This window comes from Theropithecus gelada, chromosome 8 (assembly GCF_003255815.1).
Source record: "Theropithecus gelada isolate Dixy chromosome 8, Tgel_1.0, whole genome shotgun sequence".
NCBI classification, from domain to species: Eukaryota; Metazoa; Chordata; class Mammalia; order Primates; family Cercopithecidae; genus Theropithecus; species Theropithecus gelada.
Window position 1 is genome coordinate 8,562,880 of NC_037676.1, and position 26,454 is coordinate 8,589,333.

At 40.5% G+C, this 26,454-nt stretch overlaps 1 protein-coding gene across 1 annotated transcript in view; it reads left to right on the forward strand.

Annotated features, from left to right (window-relative positions):
• CSMD1 (CUB and Sushi multiple domains 1) overlaps positions 1 to 26,454 on the forward strand; it is a 2,061,182-nt gene that overhangs the window by 1,963,268 nt on the left and 71,460 nt on the right. Inside the window, exons 50-51 of the mRNA XM_025393463.1 lie at positions 6,534 to 6,728; positions 15,952 to 16,125. Of these exons, the coding sequence (XP_025249248.1) occupies positions 6,534 to 6,728; positions 15,952 to 16,125 (369 nt within the window). The remainder of the gene's footprint in view (positions 1 to 6,533; positions 6,729 to 15,951; positions 16,126 to 26,454) is intronic.

Sequence of the window (26,454 nt, forward strand, 5' to 3'; positions counted from 1 at the left end):
GAAGGGGGAGGAAGGAAGGAAGGGAAGGGAAAGGGGAGGAAGGAAGGAAGGAAAGGAAGGGAGGGGAAGGAAGGAAGAAGAAGGAAAGGAGGAAGGGAGGGAGGGAAGGAAGAGCCAAGAAATGGCTTCCAGCACCTTATGTATTTTAGTCATTTGTAGAGTAAATCAGATTTTCCTGTATTGTTTCTAGTGTTCAGAGAAAGTGACAAGTCAGAAACACAACATGACGTGAGGCCCGTAGATGGAAATTCTGGCTTGGTTGGGGTGAGCTTGGGCTTCGTTGCTCCTCTGTAACTCGCAAATAAATACAAAAACTAGTGACACCCTCCTCTCCTGTCTCAGTGTCGTGAGTGGGGATCCACGTAGAGTAAAATTACTTACAGGATTACATACACAATGTGAAAAGAGCTCTTTAAACAGGTGTGTGTCCGTGGGAGCAGCCGCGCTCTACAGTGTCTGCCTATGGTGGTGGGTGACTGGGGAGTGCTGGCAGGTACAGGGAACAGCCCAGGAGAGATTGAGCTAAGATATTTTTATTAGGAAGAACGAAGTGTTTTCTTTAAAAATGTAGCACAGAGGTACTCAGGCTGTTTCGCGTTGCCTCCTGACTGTAACTCCACTTTGTCTTAAGTCTTAGGGGAGGTGTACGTATTCACTGCAGCTGCCTTTCAGTGTTAGGGCCGTCCCTGGGCAGAAATGGGAGCTCGGTGGAAAGCCATTTCCGAGGCCCTCCTTCCCTTTCTCCCCAGTGCCCCTGGCTCACGCTTTGCCTTCTTTCTTCTGTGATGTTCCACTCATATTTTTGCTCCAGTTCTTAACTTCAGCTTCATGTATTCTACCATCCTCCATATGTCTCAGTTTTATCTTATTCCCTTAATCTATAATGTTTAATGTCATGAAATGAGAATTTCCCTATAGACTATATTTTTGCTCGCTTTTCACTTTTTCCTAAGTATGATACTGTGGGAAGAAATAACTAAGAATATAACAGAAGCATCCTAGTTTTCCTAAATAACCCCTTGTTAAACTATTATGCATTGATTTTTATAACCTTTTGCATTTATGTGTGGTATGTATATATTAAAATTTATATATGCATATAAATTACAGATGTACATATATGTGTTTTTATGTGTTTTTATTTATAATGTGTTTGTATACATATATATTTGTACCTCAAGACAGAGGATTTTTTTCATTAGGACTTAGTGTAACTATTTCCAGTTTTTCTTGTAAACAAATAAAGTCCTCTCAGCTTTTAGTTTTTCAGCCTAACTGTAAAATGATGTCTGTGCTTATCAGGCCACTACTCCTAAGTCCCTTTGATCTCTTGGTTGGCTTTTTCTCTAACTGTTAGTGATATGTAGAAAACCTGGAAACTATGGAAAACAGTTAAAAAAAGGACAAAAAAACCATGGGCAATTTCATCAGCCAGAAACCACATCAAATCTTTTTCTTTATTCCAACTATTTTTCTTCTACCTGTTAAGAGAAAACTTTTGACCCATGAAATTTAGCAGAGTTTATTTGAGTAAATAGATGTATCAATCAGACAGCCTTCAAATCCAGGAAAGGTCTGGAGAGATCCACTCAGCAATGTGGGCAGCGGCACTCATAGAAAAAGGAAGGGACATGGGGAGGCAGCTGGAGGAGCCACTGCTGGGCACCTGCCCGACTGGGACATGGTCTGACTAGTCTGGGGCCTGTGATGGGCTGAAGCAAGGCTGCTGTGATTAGCTGAGACTCAGCGACTTGTTACAAGGATATCCTCTTGAGTAGAGTTGCAGTTTGTTATGTACTGAGTGAGGCTGCAGTTCACTGTGTAGGAATTCAAAGTACAAAGGCAACTCTAAGCCAAATGTATTTATTTATTTATTTTTATTTTACTTTAAGTTCTGGGATACATGTGCAGAACGTGCAGGTTTGTTACGTAGGTATACATGTGCTATGGTGATTTGCTGCACCTATCAACCCATCATCTAGGTTTTAAATCCCCGCGTGGATTAAGTATTTGTCCTAATGTTCTCCCTCCCCTTGTCCCCTACCCCCCAACAGGCCCTGTTGTGTGATGTTCCCCTCCCTGTGTCCATGTGTTCTCATTGTTCAACTCCCACTTATAAATGAGAACATGTGGTGTTTGGTTTTCTGTTCCTGTGTTAACCATCATTCTCAGTGAGCCAAATTTATTTTAACACATGACTTTTCTTGAGGTCTGAAGTCCACAATAGCAATACAATTGATACGAAAGCTTGTCTCTTTCTAACAATCAGTAATGCATGAACAACAAAAATGCCTTATCTATAGCATCAATTGGTGTCTTACCAATAAAACATTACTTTTGTGTTGAACATAGATTATCAACAATTTTATCATATTGTTTATTCAATCAATGGTATATTAATAGGAAATTCACAACTAAAAGAGAATGTTTTCACCTGTGAAACCGTGTGGTCACAGGAAATTTAAAAATCAAAGTTTGCTACAGTAAGTGTTATAGATTATTCATAAAGAACTTTCAAAATAAAATATCTTAAGATACGGGTTTTTTGTAGAAATTGTGGCCTAGAAGTAATAGTTGAAAGAGAACAAGGAATAAAATAAATTTGTTGAGTTTCTTTTAAATGAATATTCAGAAGTATCAACTTGCTGTGGTATTACTCTCCTGGACTTGAGTAAAAGTGGTATTTTATTTAAGGGCACTTTTACCTAATTTGCATGTCATATACTGGTAATACCAGTGACTTAAACTTATGAGGAAAATTTTAGATTTTTAATGAAGGATGTAAGAGATTAATTTTTTTTAAAATATTCTTTTAAGGGTGTGCAAGTGAAATTTTGCACCAAAACTAAGCACTTGACTCTGAAGTAAGGTAGAGGTTGAGGATGCACAGAAGAGGAGAAAATGTAGTGAGTTACAGGAGGTTGAGTGTAGACACCTTTGTGGGAGTGTGTGTGACGGGGAGTGCAGGAAGACACGGTTTTCAGGCTTCTGATAATGAGTGACTAAAAACTACTTACAGACATGTGAATCGGTAGACTGGGGTAGGTGTTTAGGGGTTGTAAAATGTTCTGTTTTTATTTGAATTCAGTATCCTCTCACAAGAGTCACAGTTCTGTTATCGGATTTTTGCCACATTATTTTATTGGGCCAAGATAAAGCACATTCTTTGTGACAGCCTTATTGACCACAGCAAATCAGGGCCCACCATTCCGTGGGGGCTGTTGGCACTGTTTTTGTATGAATGCAGGGGTGCATGGAGATGCAACTACAAAGACTGGACCTTTTTTTTTTACCACTCCTTAGGGAAAACGGTCTCGCATCCTCTTGGTTTATATTATTTGGGATTTCTCCTCTCAAAGTGCATCATAGAGTATTCAAACTCAACGTTTTTTGTATATTCTCTACCTATCATTTTTTAAAAAATATTAAATAAAATGATAATTTGCACAAATTTCTGGAAATCTCCACTCTTCAGCTGTCATCCTTCAGTTAACGAAGGACCAGATGAACTTTAATATTAATATTTATTTCAGTCCTCACTTTTCTTTTTACTCCTAATTTCCACTCATACATGTTTATCTCCTCTCTTTCTTTTTGTTGTGGCAATATATTTTCTTGGCAGGCTATTTTTCAAAACATACACACATATAATTATATATATATATATATACACACACACACATATAGTGTCTAATTTGTCAGACACTATACTAAAAAAAATTCTAAAAAGAGAGTGTTTACAATAAATGAGCCTATAGCATAGACAAAAAAAAAAAAAAAGAGATGTGAGCAAACAATCAAACTAGCCTAAGATAATTACAAATTGAACCAAATACCGTTTTCATGAAGAAAGAGGTCATCATGAAGAATTTGGAAATTGCTACTGTAGATGGGGTCAGCTCAAAGAAAATTTCTGATTCCGTTGTGTGAACCAAATTGGAATTTTTGGCTGGGTGCAGTGGCTCATACCTGCAATCCAAGAACTTTGGGAGGCTGAGCATGAGGACCACTTGACCCAAGACTTCAGGACCAGCCTGGGCCATATAACGAGACCTTGTCTGTGTAAAACAACAACAAGGAAACAAGAAACAAAAAAAGAAAGAATAAAGCTGAGTTATTCTTGGCAGAAATAAAGTTTGTAAAAGATAGTTCAGGTTATTAAAACCAATTCTAGAAGCATGTTTTTTGGTGAAATTAAATGCATTTTATTTAAAATATGCAGTGAGATTCAAGTTGAGTTATGAATTTATGAGGCTAAAGCTTTTAAGAACTTTTCAGAAATGATAGTTTTGCCAGAAACTCTAAGAGTATTTAGGCTGGAGAAAAATATTATTTTTATCATTGGCTTAAATATTTGAGTATTCACATAAATTTAGAATAATTGCTTCAACCTAAAAAATACTTGAGAGAAATAAAGCTAAGGATTACTTTTAAATTAGCAATTTTTCTTCACATTTTAAACTTCATTGTTACTGTTGTGGCAATATCAAAAAACTTGCGTTTTTCAATATATTTTCACATAGCACTTGTAAATCACTGAGAAAAGACTAATAAGATGTTTGTAACATTTTGGTTATGCCTGACTCAATTATAATAAACTTGTATAGAATTTGAATGTAGGTTGGGTGCAGTGGCTCATGCCTGTAATCCCAGCACTTTGGGAGGTCAAGGTGGGAGGATCACTTGAGGTCAGGAGTTCAAGACCAGCCTGGCCCATGTGGTGAAACCCCATTTCTACTAAAAATGCAAAAATTAGCTGGGCATAGTGGCAGGCATCTGTGTCCCCATAGTCCTAGCTACTTGGGAGGCTGAGGCAGGAGAATCTCTTGAACCCGTGAGGTGGAGGTTGCAGTGAGCTGAGATCGCGCCACTGCCCTCCAGCCTGGCAGCCTGGGAGACAGAGCGAGACTTTGTCGCAAAAAAAAAAAAAGAAAAAATAGAATTTAAAATATATCACTATGATTCTGATAAAAACTATGGTCTCTCCAGTTAATTCTTCCCAGCTCAATAAATTAATCAATTTGATCAATTTTCTTGGTGATTGATTATAATGAATGATAGCTACCGAAGCTTCATAATTAGAGAAACGGTTCTAGTTTCTAATTTTGTGTAATTTATTTTAAATCATCTTGCACTTTTCAAAGAATATATACCCACATACAATTCAGACTTTGCACATATTTTCAGTATATTTACAAAGTCCTTGAAGTCCACCCTGGTAATAGTATACTACTAGTAGTACTGTTGCTGTCACTATTACAATTACTACTACTCCTTCTTAAGTAACTACTGTATTCTAGGCCCTTTTCTAAGGATATGAATAGGTGGTCTCCTTTAAGACTTGTTAAACTGTTGGTGGGACTGTAAACTAGTTCATCCACTGTGGAAGACAGTGCAGTGATTCCTCAAGGATCTAGAACTAGAAATACCATTTGACCCAGCCATCCCATTACTGGGCATATACCCAAAGGATTATAAATCATGCTGCTATAAAGACACATGCACACATGTGTTTATTGTGACACTATTCACAATAGCAAAGACTTGGAACCAACCCAAATGTCCATCAATGATAGACTAGATTAAGAAAATGTGACACATACACACCGTGGAATTATGCAGCCATAAAAAAGGATGAGTTCATGTCCTTTGTAAGGACATGGATGAAGCTGGAAACTGAGCAAACTATCATTCTGAGCAAACTATCACAAGGACGGAAAACCAAACACCACATGTTCTCACTCATAGGTGGGAATTGAACAATGAGAACACTTGGACACAGGGTGGGGAACATCACACACTGGGGCCTGTCGTGGTGTAGGAGGAGAGGGGAGGGATAGCATTAGGAGATATACTTAATGTAAAAGACGAGTTAACGGATGCAGCACACCAACATGGCACATGTATATGTATGTAACAAACTTGCACGCTGTGCACATGTACCCTAGAACTTAAAGTATAATAATAATAAAAACTTGTTAAACATTTTTCTGAACGTATTAGTGCAGTGTGCCCATGTATTTCTGTGTGTTTCTACATTCAATGATATATAGGTATATTACATATGTGTGTTTCATAGGATTGAAGAAATGAGGGCATCTGATTTTCTGAAAATTAGTGTCCCAACTGGTTTGCAATTACACAATTACTATTCCAAGTTCCTCCCAGGATAGAATATTGAGGGAAATTACATGTAAGATTTTTATTTGCATGTGCTCATTACCCTCATGAAAATTTTCATCAACTCCAATGAGCCATATACTTTGGTGGAAGTGATTTACCCCCTTTACAGTTCAGTCTGGCCTCACACTTGCCAGGACATCTGTAATGAGGCAATTGAATGCATTTTACATATGGGATCATTCCTAGATGGACTATGTGGGTGGTAGAGAAACGCTGAGATAATACGTAATGGCATCGACTTTGCCCAGCAAGATCAGTTTCATAGAGGAAGACCTTGCCATTCAAAGCAAGCACGGTCTGATCTTTTCCAAAAAAGAAAAATGATGATATGATGTATCTTTCTGTTCCAGCGGTCCCTTGCCCCAGCATTGAAACTCAGCTCTCAGAACATGTCATCTGGAGGCTGGTTTCAGGATCCTTGAATGAGTATGGCGCTCAAGTATTGCTGAGCTGCAGTCCTGGTTACTACTTACAGGGCCGGAGGCTCGCGCAGTGCCAGGCCAATGGGACGTGGAACATAGGAGACGAGAGGCCAGGCTGTCGAGGTAAGTGATGAGGGATGCACCCCCGAAAGACACGGCATCCTAGACTATTCTAGATGGCTGCTGTCAACAGTGAGCTTCTCTAGTGGAGCTATCATCTGTCATAGTCCTATAGATCAAAAGCACAAATGGCCTGTCTTTTCATTACAATGTGACATACTTACAATGACATACGTATTGTTATGTGACATACTGAAACCACATTGCTGCTGGATTAGACATTTGATGTTGTCTTTTCCTTGTTAATGATTGTATTTTTCCAACTGTATTTCAAATCAGCTCAAAGACAAGTACAAACCTATGTGTAAAAAGATAACTCTTATGCCAGACAGGCTATTCAAGAGTTCTAATTAAGATCTTGGGAAATAGTATTAATGCTGAAGATACTGTGTTCTCAAATAATGACTGTCTTCAAAAGGGAGATGATTATTCTCTTAGGTACAAGATAAGCAGTTAAAGCTTTGAGTGAGTTTCACATTAAATACGGATAAATAGAAAAATAAAACAATGCTAGTATTGTTCAGAGCACTCTTTGATTCAGACATATCTAATATACAGTCTTTACTTGATTGTTCACAGAAAATTATCATGCATAAAAACAAGTAGTTTATAATTTATAAAATACACAACTTAGTAAGACTACATCAGAATAAAAAATGAAAAAGACAAAAGCTTGAATGTTTAACTGTCTTTGGTAATAATTTTAATTCAACTTTTAATAGAGCAAACTTTAATGAAACACATACCACAAGCTCTTCACCAGGAACACAAAGATAAATCAGGAAGGATTGCTGGCCTCAAGGAGCTCAGAGTTTTCATAATCATAATGAACATGGTCCCTGTTTCTCCAAGACAGCCCTGCCTGAAGCCTGTTTTCCAGGTGTTTATTAATGATTGCTTGTCACTCTGAACAGTGTCCTGGTTTGGATGGTTAATGACCTGGTCACTGAGTTTGCAGGGCCGTTCCTCTTTATCACACCTTTGCCGCTTAGGAAATGCCGCCCTTCCCCACATTCTTGCCAGTCATGCACAGATGTATTCATCCTTGGAAGTCAATTTATCACTTGGAGATTCCGACATTAGCACCAGTAAGGAGAGATTAGGAGAAGGAGTCAGGAACACTAAACTTTTGCCTACTTTAGACTCTTCCCGCCAACATCATTTTGTCGATTTCGAACCAGAAATGGGATCTTAAAAACAGTCACTTACTAACTTCTTAGAGGTGGGGTTTTACACGGGGCTTCTGCGGCTGCAACAGCCCAGTACAGCCTTTTCTTGTCTCCCCAGTTTCCCAGGGATGCCCAGCTACGGTATCCCTGTCTACCTAGAGCAGGGTCATGCCAAATGGTGTTTGCTGTGTGACAATCTTCTGTGCTCACGGCCCAATCAGCCTTCGAGAAGAATTTTCACATACAGTAGAGAGCCTTCTATTTAAGGGAATGTTAAGAAAAACCTCATTCCTGAACTACACTCGTTAGTAGCAAGGCATTGACCTCATTTGGGGAAAGAAAGCAAAGTTGGAGTTCTGCCGTCCTTGAAGTGTTTCTGCCTCCAGCCTCTGAAATTCTGGCAAGTCTGTTTTCCTGCCTCTAGTTTTCTCGACTGTATTCTGGTGCTTCTGACACGGAGTGCAGTCCAGACGCAACCCCCACCCATCATTTATCGTCACATGTCTGGTTGTCTCGGGCCACACATTTGTTTTGAAAATTGTCAGCTGCTTGCTGACTCGCGGGCTGGGCACGAACTGTTCTATCACACTTTGCTGTTTGTCTCTTGAATGTCATCATGGACATGTGGCATTTTCCAGAGTCACCGGATTCCAGCCGAAATCATTGCTGACTTTAAAAAAAAACGATGTTATTAATGTTTGTAGCTCAGGTTGTGACACTTTGGCCGAGGGAGTCCCTTTCACGCAGCTTTAACGTCTCTGAAATGGTCCTTATTTTCTCATGAAAACAGGATGTTCTGTGGTTATCTGGAATTTTTCTTACCCAAACGCTTTGTTCTCCAAAACGCCCTGGTATCTTATGGTGGAGAGTGGTATCAGAGAACCAGATCCACACCAGGGAAGGCAGTGTGCCGTGCACAGGGTCGGTGAGCTGGGGAAAGTTGACATGGAGTTCATCGTTACTTTTGTGACCAAGCTGAAATTTTCTGCTTGTCTTTATTTTTTTCCTCCCAAAAGGCTTGATATTGATATTGTCAATTTATTCTTATGTCTACTGACTTTTTTTAAAAAAAAAATTATACTAATACAGGGCTTGTCAATCTTTTTTTCTCTTTTTGGAGCATAAGTGTGCTGTCTTAGATGCCATAGTATATGACTTTTGGTTTAAATTGGGATGCTGGTTAAAACTTTACAAGCCTTAGTGTCCCCTTTCTCCTCTTCATCTCTCTTGCCTCAATGTTTTGGAAATGACATCAGAGTACAGAAGTCTAGAAACCCCTTTACCAAGGTCATTCAGCAGACCCTCTATGGAAGGGATAGCCCAGACTCTTTGAAAGCAACTGTTCTCGGGGGTTTTCATAAAATTTTTATTTTTAAAATTTGAGGACCTGTATTAGTTATTGATTGCTGTGTAACCAGTTACCATACGGTAAGGGCCTCACGATAGCACAGATTGGCTACAGCCCAGCTTCTGGGCTCAGATACCTGGCACATTTTGGCCAGATCCTCCACTCACGGTCTCACAGGACTGCGTTCAGGTGTTGACAGGGATGGAGGCCCAGTGAGGCCCAGTGGGGTCCAGTGAGGTCCAGTGAGGTCAGTGAGGCCCAGTGGGGTCCAGTGGGGTCCAGTGAAGTTCAGTGATGTCCAGTGAGGCCCAGTGGGGTCCAGTAGGGTCCAGTGGGGTCCAGTGAGGCCCAGTGGGGTCCAGTGGGGTCCAGTGAGGTTCATATAAGCTTCCCAAGTCTGGCTCCTGGTCAGAGTCCATGTCCTGTGGCACGTGGCTGAGGGCCTTATGTTATTGCTGCTGATAATGGAGAAGTACTAAGCTCCTGGCCCTGCGTCCCCCATCCCACCAGGCCCTCTCCTAAGTCCAATCTCTCTGACTTCAGGAAGAACTTAGTCCCTGATGAGGGCTCCCCTCACCAGGCTGTTCCCATCCAGAGCATCTCATTTTCTATTAACTCAAAGTCAGCTAATTCCTAACGTACTCAGAGTTCTGCCCTCACTCATGGGAGAGGATCTGAGGAGATGTCTTGACTCAGGGGTGGGACACGGAGGGACCACCTTCGATTTCTGCCTACCACTAGACCCCAAAGACCTTTTTATAACTATATCATACATTAAAAACTACTATTATTTTAAAATATTCATTTGTGAATTTATTTACACTAAAACGGATATGATTTTACATGTGTATTTAAAATAACATGTCAATTACATGCTTATATAACACATTTTTATGAATGATAAGGATTCATTTTCAAACAAAGCAAAAATTAATGTGAAGAGTGTCATCGTTTTAAAAGTTTTCAAAGCTCCTTAATGTGTGGCTTAGTAGAGGATGGCTGGATTCTCATAGCACCTTCTGCACTAACTTTGTCAAAATTTGTTGTTTTGGTGGAGATATGTAAAATAAAATACACTGATGGTTGCTACTGTAGTCATTGGAAAGGGGGATGCTTGTTGACCACTAAAATAATATCAGAGATGTCCAGGAGTTCTTGGATTTTATTTTTAGAAGAGCTGTTTCAGAATAACACCACAAAATACACGGTTTTAGGGCATGTGTACCTAAGGCACAGGCAGGCAGTACACAAAGCAGTGGAGGGAACAGTACAAACAGCAGTTGTCTCATGTTTCCCTCCAACACGGATTTTCATGAGTATTGGTGTCATTATCTATGTATTGTTCACAACCAGCTTTAGTGCAATATTCAATATTATTGATTTTATTTACTTGGGACAAATATTGAGTTCCTCGATGTGGTAACCATCTACTCTCTTGAAAGTCACTTAATAATATCAGAGAAAACACAGGCAATATAGTAGTGAGAATTACACCACCTTTAAAACTTTGCTCCCCCAAAAGAAAGTGAAAAACACAATTTTTAAAAACTTAAAATGTAGGCTGGGCGTGGTGGCTCACTCACGCCCAACACTTTTGGAGGCCAAGGCGAATGGATTACCTGAGGTCAGGAGTTTGAGACAAGCCTGGCCAACATGGTGAAACCCTGTCTCTACTGAAAAATACAAAAATTAGCCCGGTGTGGTGGCATGCACCTGTAATCCCAGCTACTTGGGAGGCCGTGGTGGGAGAATTGCTTGAACCCGGGAGGTGGTGGTTGCAATGAGCTGAGGTCACACCACTGCAATCTAGCCTGGATGACAGAGCAATACTCTGTCCCTGCCCCGCACCCCCCCGAAAAAAAAGTTAAAATGTAAACATTATTTTCTGAGATCTGTAAGAAAAACAAATCAATAAACACATTACTGCATTTTTGCTGTAACACATTTTAATTTCATGCTATGCTTAAATTACATTTATCTGTCACATTTCCGACTTTGCCAGCACACACACACCACACCATGAATCCTGGTAATAGTATAATTTACTATTAAATAAGTGTGTGGTAAACCCCAGGAAATTAAAACATAGTTTAATTTCTTAATTAAAAGTAATGCATATGACACATTTTTATAAGGCCAATTTTCCACACCGTGGTAGCTTCTTCACAGAAGAAACATAGTGTCACTCTCTGCGTTGTATTGGATCAGGACCAACAGAATCTTCAAGGGTAGCATCACCCAAGTCATTGCTGCAGCTAAGAAGCAGGCATTTTCCCTTTTTGTTTATTTATTTTTTTGACTCCCCAGGGTTCATCTTCGAGTGGCCCTGGTGTAAGATCTCCCAGAACTTACTTGTTTTCAGTCACTTATTTGCTTAGGAGCTGGAAATGTTAGAATTTCCCTGTCTGCTTGTCCAGGTAGCTCCAGATGAAGAGGTGAGCCTTGATCACCTTCTAATCACATTCATAACAACTGTGGAATCAGCTGAGAAATTCACCGCTTTTTGAAGGGTTTGTGTTATTCTAACTCCAGGGTATTCTAATATGTCCCTAGAGAAAAACCCAGGTCTCCACAAGTGAATGGACAGAGACCATAATCTCACCCTTAAACAGTGAGCTCTGCAGTCCTGTCCTTCAAGAAACAATAATAGAAAATTAAAATGTAATATCTAGAGGTGCCTACACACCTTCCTAGCACAATGTCTTTATACAAGTGGAAGGCTCCTTTTCTTATTATGTTTATTTATTGTTTGATTTATTGTACGTATCTAAAAAGAGAAACATGTATCACAGAAATCCATGAATCACAAAAACTTATTTTTGCATTTTAATATTATACACACATACTGACTCAGTGAGCTACACTGGAATTTTGTAATATTGTAGATATTCAAAGACCACGGCCTAAATGCTGGGCTGTCTTTGTCTCTGGGCTGGTCTTTGAAGATCTCCTGTTTGTTACTAGAGACAGGCCTGGATTGATCATTAAACTTATGGGAGCCTGTGTTTATCAGCAGATGTATTTCATCTATATCCGAGGAAATCACAGAGTCGACATTGTCATTTCGATCCATTGCTGGAGTGGACATCGGACATCACTCAGGACTACCTACAGTTGAATTTTCTTGATACTATTCTCACCAGTAAATGCCCAGCTAACATCAGATAATTCTCGTGACAGCTCTTTGCCCCAGAGACAGCTGATTTCATGTTTGAACATTTTCACTTTGAGCGAGGCTTCCTATGTGACTTATATCCAGTGATTGATGGTGACTCTATCCCTCTAGGCCTAATAAAACAATTCCTGACTCTGGTCTACACAGAGTGCCTTCGTGTATTTGCAAACAACCATTGTGAGTCCACTGAGCCTTTTATTCATAGAAAAGAGCCCCTTCCTGCTCACATATTCCCAGCTGTTTATTCTTCGTGGAGGTCTCAGTGTTCATTTGGCTTTTTTTTTTTTTTTCAGCTAGAATGTATTTGAAAAGACCTACTCTTGAGTTTATGTTTATTTATCACACTCATAAATAATATTCACATTTCTGATAGGAGTGCTGTCCTTATAGGTATGAGAACTGGTATGTCACAATACAACTTTTTTTAAGTAGATATATGTCAACATGAATATGATAATAGAATTGAAGGAAAGACAAAAAGAGACTTTCCTGTGGGAACAGAGGCAAGTGGCTCAGAATCTCCAGGGACAGTGAGAAAACACGCTGTGGATGTGGGATTACAGGTGCATTCAGGATGTTGTGGGATTGCAGGTGCATTCGGGATGCTGTCAGCCAAGTGTCTTTTGTGTGCAAAGACTTGCTCCCAGAGTTCAGAGGAAGCACTGCAGACTGTGAGCATGGACACACTTTTAATGAAATGAAAAAAAAGGCAGACTTAAGAAATTCATTTTTAGAAACTTGAGAGGAAAAACACAACATAAAAATAAGGCTTTCCCTTCGGTGTATGACAAAGCCTGTTTTTAGTAGTGAGGGGCTTCCCCCTTTCAATCAGGCAAGATTTCTGAGTTATTGCTGCTATCTGTATTAATGCATTGAGTTTACTACCATACAAGGAAACCCTTGGTCTGAAATTCTATTGTTTAGCTACTGAAAAGCTAAAATTTTGCTTCATTACTTCTTCTTTACAATTGAGTAAATCTTGTTAGAGGACACACTTAAAATAGTTTTGTCACCAGAGTGTTTTTAACAGAGGCTTCAAGAATAGAAACAGCTGTACGAGCAGAGGGAGGTGTTCTTGCTGCTCTACCATGGAAGGCGAAGGTATGCAGAAACCTCCAAGAGGAATTCGACTCAGACCTCATTGTTATTTAACGTTTTTCTGACAAGCATGAAAGTTTCAAGACAAGATCCAATTATCTTAAGTTGCTAAAAATGGATCTTTAAATATCATAGTTCAAGGAGAAGTTCACACTGTTTGGGTAAAGGCTTAATGAAAAGTTCATAACAAATTGTAAAAATCTAAATCCTACTCAAATTCATTGACATTTGGTAGAGCAAACATATTAGCATATTACTAAACGCATGCGGTATGACACTGTAATAGTTTAGCAATCACCAAAACCAATAAACCATATCAACCATGGAGGCTGTCTCAATAACAGTAATGTGCTGGTCATGATGGACTCTCGAGCTGGACCTCCCAATTTCTGGTAGAGCCCCCCATAGAAAACACTGACTCTGGCTGTGTCTGTCTGAACATTTGAAATAGAGCCTGGGTTGTGCTATCATATCATTAAAAGGTCTGGGGCTTTTGGGAAGGCCCAGGTGGGAGGGGTCACTTGAGCCCAGGAGTTCCAGACAAGCCTGGACAACACAGTGAGACCCTCACCTCTACAAAAATTTTTTTTTAAATGGCTGAGCGTGGTGGTGCCCATGCCCCAAGCTACTTAGGAGGCTGAGCAGAAGGATCTCTTGAACCCAAGAGGTCAGGGCTGCTGCTGGGGCTACAGCTGTACCACTGCACCCTAGCCTGAGCGACAGAGCAAGACTCTCTCCATTAACAACAAAAGGGCTGGTCTTAGTGGTACATGCGTGATTTTATTTTCCTCACTTGAATTATCTCTAAAGGTTTTTCTACTTTTGATTCAATTGACTGAATATGTCCTGATTTATAATTTCATTGTTAACCCTGATCGAGCCTGCTTATGTGCAAGGGATGGCTTCTGTTTGAATCTAATGCACAAGCCTGTACAGTAGGAGCTGTTATCAACCCATAGCAGGGCCCAGAGACTTAGAAAATTGGCCAGTGCTGCCTGGCTCACGTCTGGCAGAACCAGGCCTGACCCTGGGTAGCCTGCAGCCAGAATCTGTGTTCTTCCTCACTGTGTTTTACTGCTTCTTATGGTTTACTGTGAATAAGGAAGGACTCAATGTTTGCCACTGCAGGCCGCAGCGAAGCACCTACACATCAGTGCTCACGTCGCACTCTTAACACTTGCTTTGAATAGCTTTTCGAACACTTTCATTCTTACCTGTTTAAAACGTATTCCACCTCTGATGATAGGTTGGGCTGGATAACCTTGTGAGTTCCTCCCTCCCCTGAGATGCTGGGATCTTCTGTGCTCAAGTGTTTATGGATCTGAAGAGCCGAGATTTCAGTGGTATAGTAAGACTGTATAATAAGGGTGAGCATTAACTTATTTCCCAAACTGGAGTACTTTCATGGGTGGAAAAGGACACGATCAATAACTGTGCTGGGACAGCAGGTGTAAACATGGGGCATAGGGTCACCGCATCGATGCCCACGTAAGGCCTAGTTGGTATGCACATTTTAATTTATGGAAAGGCACCAAATGCCCTTTGTAGTCAGCATTCTTACAGAGCTCATGATCCCCACAAATTATGCAAGTAACTAAAAGAACAAACTGAGCACTGCTATTGCAGTCAGAAGTCCTAGATTTGAATATCACACTACTTTATCCCAGCTGGTTGGCTTTGGTAAAGAAAATTGGTATTCCTTATTTCCTGATAGGCTCATGAGGCTTCTAGTAATTACTACTATGTGATTCTTGGGAATGATATGGACAGAAAGGTAGAGAGATAGACTGATAAATACACTTCTGCATTTACACTTTGTATACTGTGTATTTTTTCAAGAAGGGTTCAGCTATACCTATCAGGATGAAAATAAAAACATTAATGGGTTGAGGCACAGTGGCTCATGCCTGTAATCCCAGCACTTTGGGTGGCCGGGGTGGGCAGATCACTTGAGGTCAGGAGTTTGAGATCAGTCTGGCCAACATGGGAAAACACTATCTCTACTAAAAATACAAAAATTAGCCAGGCATGGTGGTGGGCGCCTGTAGTCGCAGCTACTCAGGAGGCTGAGGCAGGAGAATCACTTGAACCTGGGAGGCAGAGGTAGCAGTGAGCCAGGATAGCACCACTGCACTCCAACCTGGTCAACAGAGTAAGACTCCATCTCAACAGCAACAACAACAATGAATGGGTAATTGGAGAATCTAGAATGTTTTGGAATCCACTTTGAGCTTTTAGGTTTTTGTTTCAGGAGTATAAAGATGGAAAATTAAGGTTCTTCGGTGACTGGTCTATCCAGCCCTAAGCAGACACCTCTCCACCACGTTCTTAGTGAAAATTAAGACTAAAAATAGTGGTTTTTGTTTGTTTTTGTTTTGCACAGGAGGAATCTGCATAACCGAATTGAGGTTCACTGTATTGTTTTTTTCCTTCTAGTTATCTCGTGTGGAAGTCTTTCCTTTCCCCCAAATGGCAACAAGATTGGAACGCTGACAGTTTATGGGGCCACAGCTATATTTACGTGCAACACTGGCTACACACTTGTGGGATCTCATGTCAGAGAGTGCTTGGCAAATGGGCTCTGGAGTGGCACCGAAACTCGATGTCTGGGTAAATTCATCTATGTTCTGGCACTTACTTAATTCGAATAAACCTTAGAAATAGATTACAGCTGTGTAACACATATGACTTCTTGCTATAATGCCTTAAATCCTACCTAGGGTCGAAATGCTGCACTTCCGAAAGTAATTTTTTTCTTTGGGTATCTACAGGGATTTGTTTTTAATCCGAGCAATAAATGAAATATATTGTCTTACGTGCCACAGAGGCAATCTTACAAGAGTGCTGAGAATATACCTACACTCAAATGCCACGATGATTTTAGGACACACAAAAATGAATTTCAAAAATATTGTACATTTTATGTTTTTAAAAATTCTTTAATTATGTCAATGAATTGAAGTTATATTCATCCAAATTGACATAAGTACAGTGAATTATTTAAAGTGTTCCATGTCTACAATAATTTGATCTTCTTTTTTTATAACTTAAAATATTCTGCATAATTTAAAAAAATGGATTGAAAAATGTTTCCACTGGAAGATGCTTTGAATAAATGTATGAAAAATCTTGAATAAGCTGTTTAAAGCACCACTGTTACTAAAGAGTGATCTTAGTAGGTCTCCTGGTCATTTGTAAAATACCTTACCTGCCTTTGGTTCTTCTGAACCTTCTCCATGTTCTTCTTCTTTTTTTTTTTTTTTAATCACTCGAAGCCATAGAAACTGGAAGCTTTAAGCTTCTGAATCTCATGGGCTAGGATCACTTCAGGAACTAAGCCAGGCCCAGTAAACTTCAAATAGCAAAACCTGTTCTTTTCATTTGGGAGAATCTGAAGAAACAGGATGAAAGGAAGGTAGTGACCCTAGAGAAAAACCAGCCACCAAAAAGAGGTTGTCACACTTGTCTGTGAAACATTAGCTACTTATTTAAAATTACTACAGGACTTACATGAATGCCGCTTGGTTTCTTCACTCTTTCTCGCTCTCTCTAGTGTATTATTGAATATATTTTGTGCATTATATATTATTGAACACAGTTATATATATGAGTGTGTGTAGATGTGTCTGTCGTTGGATGTCCTCATTACAGTTTTCAGTAGACAATGACATTTCCTTCGACTATGTATGCTTCTTCATGTAGAGAGTCACAAGTCCTTCTGGGAGTTTCCATGCATTCCTAAATATCCTTCTGAAATTGGCTGGCTATGGAACAGCACTCTCCTTTAGGCAGCTTTGGTGTGGACTAGCTCTTCTGTCTGGAGCTTGGTCCTCTCAAGGAATCAAGTCCTACCAGGAGGGAACTAGGTGGTCTAAGACACTTATGTCTAACAGTATGTACCACATCTCTGTTAGTAATTGTAAACATGAAAATTAATAGCAACTTACACTTGATTGCTGCTCTACTGCTTACAAACATCCCTAATCTCATCATTTTGGTCATTACCACTTCAGGATGCAGGAAAGGCCTTCATTGTTGCTTTGGGAGTTTAAGTGACACATTCGGTTTACATAACTGTTAAATGATGGGTCAGCTTGGGGCTTATTGATCCCTGATAAGCCTTTATCTATCTTGTGTTATTCCTCTGTCTGAAAGTTAAGGCTTTGGAGTAGAAAGGATGGGATACATGTTGAATAGCTGGCTGCCTGGAGATGCCCCCAAACATGCCTCAGTGCTATGCAATACATTTTAGAAGCTTTTGAAAGATGATTTGCTTATAAATGAGTCTATTTGCTCAGAGGAAAATAAGGAAGAAGAGAAATGCCCAGGTTATAATGTGTAAAACATTTGTGTTGTAGATAGTTGATACAGCATATAAGGAATAATAAAATTGGAAGAGATATAGAGTAGTTAAAGGGAAAAAATACAAAAAAGATTAGAAATGACACATAAATGTGTAAATACTAATGGATAAACCATGGGTAATTCGTTTAGCACAAACATTTTGAAAGTTAATAAATACAGTTTTGCAGCTACCACTAACTGGAAGGGTTGAGATTCATAATGTGTGAAGCATGGTAATGAAGCACATCCCTTTACCAAAGACATCTTTTGTGGGGGGGTGACAGCATGTGGAACTCGGCAAAAATGTATGTCCACAAGAAACCATAAAGTTGTATGTGAGACTCAGAGGAAAATAGGGATGAGTGAGTAAAAAGATAGGAGAACAGAGATGATACTGCTTGAGTAGATTATATGACTCTAGGATAGATGAAGGGAACAGAGGCTGCAATCCTAAATGTACACAAATATTTAATAGAGTAGCAATTGGATACCTCCATAATCCAAATATCAACTAGGTGCCATATTTGAAGACAATGATTATAAATGATGATATTTATTGATGAGTTAAAATGCACATGGCATTTGTGAGATTTATCTGATTAGAACATACAGTAAGTGCTTATTCCTTTGACATGCAGATAAGAAAGAAAGCATAGAGAAGTGAAGAATTTGTCCAACATGGTAAAACCGAGAATACTATCATGCTAATCTAGACCAGTAAGGAAGAGTGTGTTGTGTTAACTGGAAGCGAAATGAGCTCTGCAACCTGGATTAGTCCCATCTGGAGGTGCATGCAAGGGGCAGGTGCAAGGGTCTTTGTGCCTTAGTTCTGCCTGGTTAATTGTGTCCTTCATCCTGTACTGCCAGGATGCTGATGCGCTCTCGCCTATCAGTCTTGCTATTGCTTTTCTTCCATCTCTTAACTTGTTATTGAATTAACCCTTTCCCTGTTTCCATGACTATGGCCCTTTTGAAAATCACTCTGGGTTTCCACCAAGCTAAATGTCCTTGAGTAACCTTCAGGTTCATCTGGAGTAAACCCCATGCCGGGGTAAACGATAGTTGTAGTAGGGAAGTGACTGGTACTACAGAGGCAGTTGGTAAGGATATATTTCTTTAAATTCTGAAAACAATCTATATAATCATGACTTTAACACTAAAAAAGATGACCCCTTGACAAAACAAAACATCCCCCAAAACTATAACTATAAAAAACCAGGCCTGGCCCTATGGCTCACGCCTGTAATCCCAGCACTTTGGGAGGCCAAGGCGGGCGGATCACAAGGTCAGGAGATCAAGACTATCCTGGCTAACATGGTGAAACCCCGTCTCTACTAAAAATACAAAAAATTAGCCGGGCATGGTGGCGGTGCCTGTAGTCCCAGCTACTTGGGAGGCTGAGGCAGGAGAATGGTGTGAACCCAGGAGGTGGAGCTTGCAGTGAGCCAAGATCGTGCCACTGCACTCCAGCCTGGGCGACAGAGCGAGACCCGTCTCTCAAAAAAGAAAAAAAGAAAAACAACAACAACAACAACAAATCACCCAATCGGGAAAAAATGGGAAATTACCCAAAGAAACAGAAACAGCTACACCAGATTTTCTATAAGAAATTCAATTTTCAAGCAAAACAACTGTCCCAGGACATATTGAAGAGAATGAAATGCATTTTTTAAAGAGAGTGTCTTGAGAAACAAATCCATCACAAATTGGAAATGATGTGAAGTTTAGGAACCCCAAGAAGGCTGCCTCAATTATGCTTAAAACAAGAACCAAATTCATTCTTGAAGCTGGTATGAAAATGGATGATTATTCAGTTTTTGTTTTGTTTTGTTTTTGTTTTTCATTCAGAAGCTGGGTCTTCCTAAATTGCCCAGGCTGGTCTGGAACTCCTAGGCTCAAGCAATCCTCCCACCTTAGACTCCCAAAGTGCTGGGATTATAGGCGGACATTTTTAAAATCAGAAACTGGCACCCTCCAAAGATAAGAAGCTTATAAAAGAGAACTTCAGAGTTCTCAATGAAGTTGTGTCTCCTGCCCAGGAGAATTTCATCTGAACCAGCTGAGGGGACTAAAAATCACACTGCTGAGTTACTGGCCGTGTTCTTGGTGAGACATTATGGAAAGGAAGAACCCTAGAGGGAAACTCATATCTAGTGTGATTGTTCACACAACAGGAAAAGAAGCTAGCTGTCCAAAACCATGAATTGACTTGATGATATACAGAGCAGATACTGCAGCATACTCATCATAAGTAACTTAGGAAATGTATTTTCACAAAGAACTAATAAAGTTTCACAAGACACCATGTGAGTTTGGATCCATTTTGTTTCTGTTTAATATTGCTATGAGATGGGTATTTGTAAGTACTATTCAGAAATGGTGTTTCTGAAGCAAAAATTTTTGTTCCTATCTTCAATTAGGGCATAATAATGATTCTAGTTGAAAGAGTGAAAATAATATTGGATGATGGATTCAGGATCTCAAATTCTCATGATAGGCCAAACAAACGAATATAATCAAAATTAATGTAAAATTTTTCTCAGAGTAAAAATAATTTCAACGTATATGATGACAGGAAGTTCTGAGTTCATAGTATACAGGCAGGGAACTTGGGAGTTTGGGTAAGAGCAGGCTCATATGCGATGAGTGCTCCCATGCGATGCTCAGCCTGAATCTTATTAATAAGATTCCTCCCATCCTCTGTTTGCCCAGGAATCCCATATCCAGAATCATGACTTCAGTTTTTTAATAGTTTAAGTGGGCTCTTGAGGAATTGCTATGTATCTGTGGGGATGGATCTGGTACCTATGATCTTTCAGGACTATTTGGAATTTTTTTTTTTTTTTTCCTGAGATGGAGTCTCACTCAGTTGCCCAGGCTGGAGTGTGGTGGTGTGATCTCAGCTCACTGCAACCTCCCCCTCCTGGGTTCAAGCAATTCTCCTACCTCACCCTCCGGAGTAGCTGGGATTACAGGCACCCGCCACCATACCCAGCTAATTTTTAGCATTTTTAGTAGAGATGGGATTTTACTATGTTGGCCAGGCTGGTCTGGAACTCCTGACTTTGGGTGATCTGCCCGCCTCAGCCTCCCAAAGTGCTAGGATTACAGGCGTGAGGCACCACGCCAGGCTGGAAAATTTTTGATATTATTTTGACAGAGAGAAAAGTAAGGTCATTCGTAACTATTTTCACATATTTAAAATATTATCAGGTGAAAGATGGAAGAAACTAGTTGTGGGAAGTTGTTTTCCCTATCAGTGCCAGCCCTGACTGAGGGGTAGAGTCAGCATGAAGACCGTGCTGAGATCGACACATTTTAATCAGGAATATGTGGGTGGGAAAAAAGAAACAAACATAAAGTTAATTGTGTGTATCTGCCAAGGCAAGGCCTAGGTTGAAGCAGACATCACATGTGCATACTTCCAATTGCACATGGGTTTGTAATAGCAGTGTATTTGTCTGTTCTCACGCTGCTAAGAAAGACATACCTGAGACTGGGTAATTATAAAGGAAAGGGGTTTAATGAACTCACAGTTCCACCTGGCTGGGGAGGCTTCACAATCATGGTGGAAGGTAAAGGAGAAGCAAAGGCACATCTTACATGGTGGCAGGCAAGAGAACTTGTGCAGGGGAACTCCCTTTATAAAACCACCAGATCTCACGAGACTTACTCACTACCATGAGAAGAGAAACACCCGCCCCCGTGATTCAATTATCTCCTCCTGGCCCCACCCTTGACAACTGGGGATTATTACAATTTAAGGTGAGATTTGGGTGGGAACACAGTCAAACCATATCAAGCAGGCACTGTGTACAGAGAAAGAGAGCTTTTGGAATCAGTGTAAAAAATCCCCACATCCCCCTTCATTTGTGTATTTTTAAACAAGTGGATCTTCCCAAGAAGGCAACAAAAACTTTATGCAAAAGGCAGGGTCCACTTTGGTTCTTTAGATTAAATTCCTTTGGGCTGTATAGCCTAGATCCACTATCTTTTCCATCCTTGTGCAAAATTTTTTAACAAAAACATTCTTTTTTTCCAAATTGTGGCTCAGATATTTTGTAGCTTATTTCTGAGGCTACTAGAAAGAATACTGTTTCCTGAGATTGTGCTTCAGTTTCGTGTGCAACATGACTCATACTTCTGGCATACTAGTTGTTTCCAGTGACTTCCAACATGGGAGAATATGCTGGAATCCTTTTTGAGTATTGCAGCTGGAGTGGCTAAGCACGGGAATGGATGAGCTTTGACAGACTGAGTCTTGAGAATGTCAACTCTAGGAGAGCTGTAGTTAAGGAAAGGAAAGATGATTTTCTATGTCTAATATTCAAGAACTCAATCCATGCTGTGTTTTAGGTCCCTAGTCTAGATTCTAAGAAGAACCCTTGAGAGAATACAGAGTGTGCATGTAAATATCATTATAAATAGATTTTGAGCAAAGTAATGCAGAGGTGCATCGGAATACACTATTATAAAATTTAGCCCACCCTTCATCAACACGATCACTCCTGCATTATTACTCGGATCTCCCAGAGTTCTGTAAATTGCCAAGGATCTGCTCTAATTTACCAACTGTGCTGTGTAATGCTACACCTCTCCCCAGGTCACAGAATTACGCACTGAGAATGTGGACCTGGTATTCACTCTCTCAGGCACCTGGCTAATCCACCTGGGAAGTTTATAATCTACTTGATCCCTTAATTATTTTCTCCTGTTTATCTTCCCTGTGGTAGTTTGCTTAAACCAACAGAGAACACACAAACTAGAAAGAGGTTATAGTTTGTGGTCTAGGTTTCCTGTCACAGAATCCCACATTCATATTTTGAAAACATTTACATCATTTAGACGTTTCAGCACATAAGAATCTATCCTCTCTGCACTGTGTTACCTCTTCAATCTCTAGTATTCAAGATATAAGTGATAGATTGAGCTATTTCCCACATAAAGGACATTATCATTTTTTATTAGATTGTTTTGCTATTGTTTGAAATAAGTTTGCATTTACTGCACTATTATAACCATGAGGAGGTGAATCGTTCTATAAATACAATATCATGGTTATTTATATGGCTAAAATAGCTAGATGACATGATTTAAAATACTGTTTTTAGACTGTAGTTGTTCATAGTTCTTAGATAATCAAATTTAAATATATTCTTCAATTGCCTTGTATTTTGGAAAGATCCACATAAAATATTTAGTAAAACAACTGGTTATGATAATGCTTATATCAGAGCAGAAAGGTAATATTAAAGCATAAAGATTAGCACCGCCTCCCCTGCCCCCCACCCCCCGCATCTTTGCCGTACCATCTTAAGTGTAAAATATGTTCTGTATGTTAGTCAGGAAAACTCCCTATACCAGTCCTCAGATTTTCCAAATGCATTGTCAGTGGCTAGGGAATAAATAGCAAATTCTCAGCTGTGGGTTTTTCTGTCATATTTCTGAATAGTACTTAATGATATTTTTTCTTTTCCTCAAGAACTATTGTGCAGCATTCAGAGGTTAATAAGATATGGTTCTTCTTTTATGAAATCTATACTCTAAGTAATAAATAAGGTAAATACCAAGTAGCATTAATAAAAAGTTGAGAATAGGCAGGGCACTGTGGCTCACGCCTGTAAGTGGAGTGGGAGTGTGAGGTGGGAGTCTGAGGTGGGCGGATCACGAGGTCAGCAGTTCGAGACCAGCCTGGCCAACATAGCAAAACCCCACCTCTACTAAAAATACAAAAAATTAGCTGGACGTAGTGGTGGGCACCTGTAATCCCAGCTACTTGGGGGGCTGAGGGAGGAGAATCGCATGAACCCGGGAGGTGGAGGTTGCAGTGGGCCGAGATCATGCCATTGCACTCCAGCCTGAGTGACAGAGCAAAATTTCATCTCACAAAAAAAAAAGAAAAAAAAAAGTTGGGAATAAAATAATGGCAAAAGGGAGATATAGGCAAAGTACTTGAGAAATCCAGGTGAGAGTGGGAGCAACCTAGAGGCTGATAGAAGAGTAGATGTGGGGGAAACCACCCTGATTTTGGTGGAATTCCAGCAAGCAGGCGTGGGGTAAAGCCATTCCAGAAAGCAAGAGCTGCAAACGTGGTGTCAACAGCATAGATGTGGAATAAGGCCCAAGGAAGTCAGACTTGCCTGAAACAAGCAGGTACTGGGGTCGGGTCGAACTCTCGACAGCCGCATGGTCACAAGAGCCTGGACTGATAGGGCCACAAGGTGGTGGAAAAGATCTGATAACTCTGACACCCACTCTAGAGCAGGCTTTGAGCTGAGTCCCGACGCACAGAGCATGGTGCTGCACTCAGAACTCACAGTCCAATAGGGGAAGTGCATAGGTAGGAAAAATTAGAATGCCATCTGCTAAATCCCAAACAAAACACAGTAGAAAACTAGGAGGCTGGGTGTTGTAAATACGCAGCACCAAAGGTAGGCTCTCGTATTGTAGGACAAACCTGAAGTAAGGGAGATCCTTGCCTCTTGTATGAATGGGCAGCTCTTCCTTTGGGGTTTGTGGAAGATATGCACCTGCGGTGGATTTGGACTGAGGTTTGAGGGACTACATTCGTGCCTATATGTGCCTACTACATGTGACACCGGCAGGCAAAACTGTGGAGGAAGCTTTAGGACGATGAGGGAAGAAGGTGGAAATGTGGTATATTCAGGAACTACATTGAGACAAGGAACAGATGGAAGATTACTGAAAGCCCCAAAGACAGTCCAAACATGGCCCTGGTTTGAGGTTTTCTTCAAACCAAATAGGTTTAAAAAAGCTGTCATTCACCAAGATGTGTGAAGCAGAGATTTGATCAAATGGATTTGTGGCAGAGGACTCGGGCCCGTGTTTGATGCTATCATGAACAGTACAGAGTGCTGTAGGCTCTGCAAGGCCAATACCTCCATGTTGAACGAATTCCACACACTGTGATACCATGCACATCTATGCATGGGCTAAGTCGGTCAGCATTGCCCCTAGAAATTGCACTTGGAGGGGGAAAAAAAATAACACCTCATTTATCAATATCCAAATGTGTTTCTTTAGCATATGCAGATCTAGAGACTTAAATGTGTCTGTTGATGTGTACTGCTAATAATAGTTTTTCCTGCTTGTAAGTGAATCTGATCCACCTGACATTTTGTGACCATTTGTTAATACTCAAGAAAAGTTTGCAAATTGGCTTTGGAATCTACTTCCCAAATAACTCTGACTTTAGCCCAAAGACCGTGTTATTGCACAGAATGGATAGACTAAAGCATATTGTATTCTCCTACAGGCATGGGATATTTGTATGCATTTTATTTTCACCAATAAGTACCAATAATCACAAAGCAAATACTGAGGTTGAATATTTGGCTTATAGATTTTCTGAAAATGGATTCCATTCTAATCCCCGGACCAATATTTAGTATTTGTACTGCTACAAACATGCACATTGAAGAGGTGACCTTCAAGTAGGATCCTCTAGGGGAAAAAGTGCGTATGTGGGAGACCTAGTGAGAGGGGAGAGATCCTGCAGTTCCAATGGAAGGATCTGATTCCTCCCCAAAGAATGCAGGGCTCCAGGTCTGTCCTCTGTCATGGGAGACATTGTGGCCACATTCCCACTGGTATACCGGGTTTCTGCAGGAGAAGTGAAACGGTGGAACTTTATTACATTTCCAAATCAGGGAACCCATTTCTAAAATCACACAGGTCTAGGTACTTGTCGGAGACTCTCACCTGCTGTACTTGCATTTGAGGTGTTCACTCGTTGCATGTATTATGATGTTAAGGTAAATCTGCTAACGAGTACCTCAGGTATCTTCGAGGGTCCACCTTGTGTTAGTCACTCAGAAAGTCACCACTAACAATCAGTGTGGTGGTTTTAGGTTGCAAACCGCATGACTCCTTTCAGTCTCAAAAGCAAGTGCTGCAAAAACAGTGCGGATAGCATAGCTAACAAAGCCAAATCCTGTCCACCAATAAGATTCCTCATCTAAAACACAGCTTGGTAGAACCGCATTCCAGAAAACATAGGTCACCTGGGGGTGCACGCTGGAGCTCTGAAAGAACCAGTTTCTGAATGTTCACTCTACTGGAAACAGACAGACAAAACAAGCTTTTGTTCTCTCAGCAAGGTTTTTTGTAACTTACACTAAAAGACCTGTGCAGTGGAATTGAGATGGAACTCTAGAAACAAAGGCTTTGAGAGGCTGTCCTTGCGGAGGCCCCTGCTCTCCTGTGTTAAACTCTGTAAACGGCAGGTGTGCGGCGTCCCCTGGTCTAAGTGTGGGCCACACTGTGTGGGTGTTAATGGAGTGAGTGGTTTCCCCTGTGTCTGTCCCTAACGAACCTGACTAAACTGACCTCACAGAGGGAATTCAGCCCCTTTCTGCCATCCTGAGTGCTGTGGCACAAATGTAGTTTGCAGGCAAACCTTGACCAATCAAGAAACTAGGCCTGGCCGGGCGCGGTGGCTCAAGCCTGTAATCCCAGCACTTTGGGAGGCCGAGACGGGCGGATCACGAGGTCAGGAGATCGAGACCATCCTGGCGAACACAGTGAAACCCCATCTCTACTAAGAAATACAAAAAATAGCCGGGCGAGATGGCG